Below are 6,975 nucleotides of genomic sequence, written 5' to 3' on the forward strand. Positions count from 1 at the left end.
CCGAAAACTAATACTACATCTTTAACAATGTTCCTATGTATCAAAATTCTAGCTATTTGTAACTGGTGAAAATTTGATGGTTCATTTTTGAACCTTTTGCCATCTACTTAAATTCTTGTCATGGATGATAACGTTAGAAATCCGTAAGTATTAGCGGTGGTAACCATAAGTGCAATCTACTAGAATGAAGAGAAAAGTAGTACTAGGACACAAGATGAACCTATCTATAATCTTAAAATTGAAATTGATGTAAAAAATGTGAAGAATCATTATATGATGCTGAATTAAGTTTTACAATCAAATAGGGAATAAAACATTTCCCTTTTGCCTTTTCTATTGAACGAGTTAAGTACATAAGTACAATACCCTTACCCCAGAAAGAATTTCTTACCAAGGAAAGAAGCATTTAATGCCAAAATCTTGGCAGAAAAAAATTTCTGTTAGCAAAGCACTCATTCTATCAAAACATTTACAAAGAGCCAGCTTCCAACCCCTCCATGCAAGGAACTATATGTAGCACTAACTAATTAACTTCTGGTAATACTTTTTAAACATAAGATATTTTACAGTGACAAAAAATAAGGAAACCTCTTCGTCAGTCCCACATCGTGCAGCCATTTCCACGACGTGTTCCTAGAGCAGAAGGTAAGTCTCCGATGGCTGTTTCATCTGTTGCTTGGCTTGCTGTTGGGACCAGTAAGCATGGGCAGTGAGGACTCTGTCCAAGAGCTCCTGTGGCACGGGCTCGCCCCTCCTTTGCTGAGGAGATATTCTTGCTGTGTGCACCAGAGTTTTCCATTTATCCTGATAACAGCCGTTAATTAAACTCAATGTCATGTGATTACTATGTGTATCAAGATTCAAGAGGATGGCTCATGACTATTTTTTTTCTCCTTTCCAGGTCATTCACAGAAGATTTTGTTAAGTACTGGAGATGTAAAGGAAATTACATACAAGATGCAACAAGTACGCCACTTTAAAAACCAAATGATTTCTTAGCTGCTTGAAGAAGCAACAAATGGATAAGACTCCTCGGACTGTAAGATTAGTCATGCTAAGAATGAACTAGCTAATTAAGAAAGCAAAGCATAAAAATTGAAATGGGAAGAGAGATCCCGGCAGGCAAGACAACAATTGGCTGTGGATGGTGTGATGTTAAATAGCAAGAGACTGTGACAAATGTTATACCTTCAAATCGACATAAGTTCTATGTTTGGCATTATCAAAAGCTCGCAGTTTCACATCACGCCATCTGCCAAACAACAAAACAATAACTGAAAAACTGAAAAAACAAATCAGAAGTCTGCAGCCCGACCCACGTTGTACTTCATTATCACTTAACAAAAGCCCTGGTTGGGGGAGTGGGTGGGGGTGGGGAACGGGGAGTTTGGGTGAAGATGTTAATGAAATTTGATAGATTTATGATTTTTTTTTTTGAGATCCCAAGAGCTGTAATTCGTTGTACAGATACATAGCACTCACTTGGTGCTCTTTTGTGAAGAAATACCCTTTTTATAATCAAAGCCAATAATAATCTAGAATCCCATACACAGCATAGCTCATTTAAGCACTAATTATGGTTATACTAAAGATACCTTCCTGTTCCAAGCTTCTCAACAGCTTGAACAAGTGCTTCCACTTCCGCAACAGAAAAAGGTCTACGGATTCGACGCTGTGTGGCCTCAGATCGCTTGGGCTTCCGTAATGGAACTACGGCCAGGGCTTCTGCATTTACCGCAGTAACTGGAATCAATGCTCTTGAATTTGCAGAAATTTTCTCCAATGCCGTGTAATGAGGAGATGGAGCAGAATCACGATCACTTTCAACAAAATTATTCAAACATGTTCCTGTATGATCATCAGATCTCCCCTGCTGAATGCCAGTAATAGCAGGAGATAGGCACCTGGTGATATATATAGTGCAAAATCATTAAGACTACTTTTGATTCTAGCATGTCTCTTAAGAAGACGTAGTTTCCAAAATGAAGTTCAAAAAATTGAACACACAATAAGCTCCTGCACGTTTCCACAAAAGAAGTAGGAGTACTAGCAAAGACAGAAAACACTAGAAAATATAGAAACAACCCACCAAGAGTAGGAAGAAGTTATGGACTTCTAATTTCAAAATAACCGCAGGTATATATTTAGCCATGTAACTTGCTGTTAAACTGAAGCAACAGAAGAAGCTCTATAACAACAATGGCTATGGTCCTAATACCCATCAGAGGTCGATAAATAGAATACCTTGTTAGTGGTTGAGGTGTATCACAAGGAAGGACACAAGAACGACAATCTGGACCAAGAGGTGGAGAAGCTTGAATGGGATTGGGCTCCAGTGAAAAGCCCAGAGCATCAAGCTTGTAATCATGAGAAATTCCAGTCTGCAATAAGGTTTTGTTATCATCTCTAACCTTCTTACCCTGAAAAACCACACCGATACGTAGTCCACCGCCAAGTATAGCAGTCACTGCTTCCATTACGGTCCTCTGCAAAATATTACGAGCATGAATAGTGCTTTTCCAAACTGACATTCAAAAAAAGAAAATGTAGCATAAGGCAGAATAATGATGATAGAAACTTATTGAGGAAAGTGAATTAGTATTTGAAGGTAACACTTTCACATGCCTTTAAAGAACCAACAGTTGCATTTTCTGGAATCTCGACAAAAAGATCAGGAACCCTGAAGGATTTGATTCTAAATTTAACTGCGTGAAAGGAAAAACATTCCCATATTAGAACCTCTTCAAATGACGGAGCAGCCATACAAGAGAATTCACGTGATAACTCCAAAAGTAGGCTCTCTCACCACAGGAATCACTAGGCTTGAAGGATGCACGACCTCCATTGAAGACTGACGTCCCAGCTGCTGCACCGCCTGTCAGAGTTGATATGCAGAGGTAAATAAGTATCAATAAGGATCGAAACATACCCACATTTATGCACGCAAGTAAAAACTGAGTCATGTCCATGTTGCTGCATGAAAGGCATAAACTGTGAAGCGAACAAACCTCCCGAAGATGCTTTACTATAACCGGAAGCATTTCCATGTAAGTCACTGGTTGGAGAACTACAAATTCCATCGGTACTCATCTCTCCATCAGAATTAGAGAAGGAGCCACATTTGAAGAGCTTTCTTTTCTTGAAAGGAAAATCCCTCTGAGACCTTTGGTGGGCACTGTTTCTGTTGTGGTAAGCATGCATTGTTTTCCCACCTGGAAAAATCCTCCTCGTGTCAAACCCCAGAGCAAGTGAATATGAAGGGTTGCAAAAACAACAAACACTTACCAGTATTGGCATGCCCCTCATTGTCAGATTTTAGATTTTCTTCCCAATATTTGGAAGCTAGTAACTTCTTAATTGGGCGATCTCGTACACGTGGTGCTGACCCAGATGCCTTATTTGGGGTGCTTGGTTGAGTGCACCCAAAGTTTTCATCATCATCTCTATTATCTAACTTTACATCATTCCGGATCACCGGAAAGGCCCTACAAGGAGCAGGATACGGAGACAAAGATAATTTTACACTATCATCTGAAGTAACAAGTAGTGTTGAAGGTTTCTTATCCCAAACATCAGGGAACTCTGAACTGGAAATTGCAGCCCCCTTAGTTGTAGAAACTTTAGCATTATTTGACAGCTCAATTTTAATCTGTTTATCACTTTCTGTGTCTAATATACAACTTGAAAAGACTCCATGTTCCTCCTCCCTTGTTTCACCATTGACAAATTGTTTAGCAAAGGGGAGCTTCTCTGAGCAATCAGAACTCATAGTGACAGATGCAGGTCCAGAGATGGTATCATTTTGAGCATGTGGCAGTTCACTTAAAGAACGATTTACAACTGGAGCTTGTGAGACAAGCTCAGAAATGAAGAACCCCCGCTCATAACAACCTTCAGCATAAGATTTTTCTTTTATCTTCTCATCTTTCACAATTGCATTTTGCTCCTTCCCTCTAGGAGAACACGTAGAATCAGGCGAGCTCTCTCCCTCCCCCAATAACTTGCCAGCTACAGTAGCTAACAAGTCAAAGGGACATGTTCCATCGCCATCAGCTTTCCTCCTAATAATGCCCCTTCTCTACAAAAATTGACAGGGAAATAAGACCAGGATAAGTGCCTCAACAGCAGACGAATATACTTATAAGGCAAAATAATTGATCTGAAAAGTGAGATTACCCTTGCCGATCTGGTAGCTCGAGGTATAGGAGGCACCTGATAGCCATTGAATCCATAGTCCAACCTCTTCTGCAACACCATATCTCAGAAACCATCCCAAGAAATATTCAGCGAACACAAAAAAACAGCAGTATTTTTACAGTATAAAAACTTCATGCTACACAACTCCTGTGGTCAACTGCACCACATAGTCTAACAAAGAAGAGCCCTGCAAAATCACAAGCATTATAATTCGAGACATTTAAGCAAAATTAAGTTAAATCATAAAATAAGTGATACCTAAAATGAAATTTAAAGTGAACAAAAGGATCCTAGAGTTGAAATTCTCTTAATTCAGGGAAAATGGTAAAAGAACAGAATCATCGCTGTTTGATAAAGCACCAGATGCCAGTATAGAAACAAATCATACAAAACTAGCTCCTTGTACTTATGCCAAACTCACCCTATCAGCATCATAATCTTTGTTTATTGATACATAAATGCTGATTATCAACCAAGAAATTAGGGATGATCGATTAAGATCTTATATATTTAAATCATATCTAAAGCTGTTACCACCCCCTAAATTGTGCTAGATTTCGGAGTAAATAAAAGCTTCCCATCTTAAATACGCAGTTCAAACTACACCTTTCAACCATGATTTGCTGCTTGATCGGGAGAAAATTGAATGATGTTAGAATCCTAATCCGAAATGCAACGAGCAGGTAAATAAGTAGGGACATTAAATAGGATTCTTATCGCAATTGAATGACAAAAGTAAAAGCTATTTCCAATACTACATTTGCTTCAACAGAAATTACTCAGAATTGCTAGATCTCAATACTTTTCAAGGTTTTCCTCTCCAACAAAATAGAGAAAAAGGAAAAGCAAGTTTAAGAAATGCAGTGTGATATAACCATTACCAGATCAGCAAAACAAGAATGCAAGAAACATATAAACCTAAGTGCTAACATAAAATGTGAAGTTCCAACATGGCGTTGGAACAAGTTTTGTGATCAGCCGGAATAAAGGCTATACATGAATCAAACCAGTGGAATTAGTCAGGAAATCTGGTCTTATGCATCTGACTAGAAAATATTCAATAAACGAAAATGTGCAATACATAGAACCCTCTTAGATATTATAAACTCCATAGAGTCAATCCTTTGTTTAAAGGACAAGAGATAAAGTAAATTGTTGCAAATTTGAAAAGGGAATACTATAAACTAAAAAAACCCGCCCAAAACCCTGACAGAATAACACCAGAAATGAGATCATGTCCCCAAACAAGTACCATAACATCAGATCAACCAAACTAAACAAAGGGAAATATTGATATATCCAATCCAACGGACCCTGAATTTCAAAGAAGGGACCCAAGTGGTAAAAGAGAGAAGCTTTTGGACGTTAAATTCTGAAAATAGCAGCCCCCACTTAGATCTAAGAGATGAGGATAGAGCCTAAAATTAAAGTCCACCAAAAAGTTTTCTGAATTCAGAGGAAAGGTAAAAGGTTGAAATTTAAGAATTCCAAGAATGCTCTGTTTGTCACTGAGAAACCTCATAAAAAAACACCAAACCATCAAAATTTACCATGTGCATTCTGAAAACAGACAGTTTCTTCAAGATTTTCTCTCCAACCGAACCAAGTTCTGAACCAAAGATCATAACTTTGTGAATTTGGGAACAAACCAAAAACAAAAAAGAACAACCCCACCTTAAAACTATCAAATTTACGTCTAAAAGTCACCATATATAATTTCCATTCAAAACCAAGAATCGCCCATGAAAAGACAAATTCCCGTAGAATTTAAAAGCAACAATATAATTCAGGATCAGAAAATTCAAGGGAGAAATAAAAAAATAGATCACGAAAATAATATACCCTGTAATGATGAACCATCCAATGTTTTGTTTGTTGTTCATGGCCAAAGAAAAACCCTGAGAAATAAACCACCGCATGTATGTCTTAAACCCCCACTTCTTTATACAAGTTACTGGCGCTAACGGTAAAAGCCCCGTAGATGCACTGCCAGTACCAGGTTTCTGTCTCAGAAACTACCTTAAGACCCGGTTACTCGACAACTGGTGGGCCCATATCCTCCCTGCCAGGTTGGCCGTACATCTGCCACGTGGAACAACTTTCGCATCAACTGCTCATCGATAAAAACGTTGAGTCACGAACCCAGGGTATTTACTTTTACGGGGCTATTTTTTTTGTGAATTTTAGACTTCCGTACTTGGAAGTTGTTTAATTTTCCTTTTTAGTCTTTTAAATTACTCAGATGAAATATGACTAAAGCATGTGCAATTTAATAATATTCTCCGACTAATTGGATTAAGCGTTCCAAACTTTCAAGAAAAGATTAGATGAAATTACTAGTATTCTAATAGCCTGTTTGGCCAAGCTGGAGAAATCAACTTATTTTGAGAAGTGCTTTTTTTTAAAAGTGCTTTTGAAAAAGTACTTTTGGAGAGAAGCAGTTTGTGTTTGGCTAATCAGTCTGAAAAGTACTTTTGACAAATAATTTATGTTTGGCCAAGCTTTTTAGAAAGTGCTTTTAAGTGTCAAATTACGAATAAGGACATGAATAGATTTACTTAGTAATTAATATTATAAGTAAATAAATAATATCAAAATTTTGTTATTACATGCAATAATTAAAAAAATTCATTTTATTTAAGTAAAATATGAAAATAAAATTTAAAAGTACTTAATTCTTTTAATATAAGTTAAATATATTAAAATTCCTTCAACAAATATAAAAGCATTCACCCCTAAAGTCACTATATATTAGAAAGTTTTCCTAAAAATAAGAAG

The 6,975-nt window shown here is 37.2% G+C and overlaps 1 protein-coding gene across 1 annotated transcript; it reads right to left on the reverse strand.

The window, feature by feature from the left end:
• Window positions 1–244: 244 nt before the first annotated feature.
• Window positions 245–6,323, reverse strand: LOC104216488 (telomere repeat-binding protein 5). Its single transcript, XM_009766536.2, has 10 exons — window positions 6,040–6,323; window positions 4,177–4,384; window positions 3,286–4,078; window positions 3,009–3,212; window positions 2,807–2,875; window positions 2,626–2,705; window positions 2,245–2,486; window positions 1,596–1,904; window positions 1,189–1,252; window positions 245–804 (listed from the first exon to the last, which is right to left on the reverse strand). The coding sequence occupies exons 2-10, from the start codon at window positions 4,255–4,257 to the stop codon at window positions 634–636; spliced, it is 2,013 nt and encodes a 670-aa protein (XP_009764838.1). The 5' UTR covers window positions 4,258–4,384; window positions 6,040–6,323; the 3' UTR covers window positions 245–633.
• Window positions 6,324–6,975: the final 652 nt, after the last annotated feature.

This window comes from Nicotiana sylvestris, chromosome 6 (genome assembly GCF_000393655.2).
Source record: "Nicotiana sylvestris chromosome 6, ASM39365v2, whole genome shotgun sequence".
Lineage (NCBI taxonomy): Eukaryota > Viridiplantae > Streptophyta > Magnoliopsida > Solanales > Solanaceae > Nicotiana > Nicotiana sylvestris.

What these genes read in the sequence shown, in the direction of transcription:
- LOC104216488 (XM_009766536.2), bottom strand. Translation starts at nt 4,257, where the DNA reads ATGGTGTTGCAGAAGAGGTTGGACTATGGATTCAATGGCTATCAGGTG. An exon ending in TGAGGGGCATGCCAATACTG is followed by an intron (nt 3,213 to 3,285) that starts GTAAGTGTTTGT and finishes GGATTTTTCCAG; the next exon opens with GTGGGAAAACAATGCATGCT. An exon ending in CAAGCCTAGTGATTCCTGTG is followed by an intron (nt 2,706 to 2,806) that starts GTGAGAGAGCCT and finishes CCTTTCACGCAG; the next exon opens with TTAAATTTAGAATCAAATCC.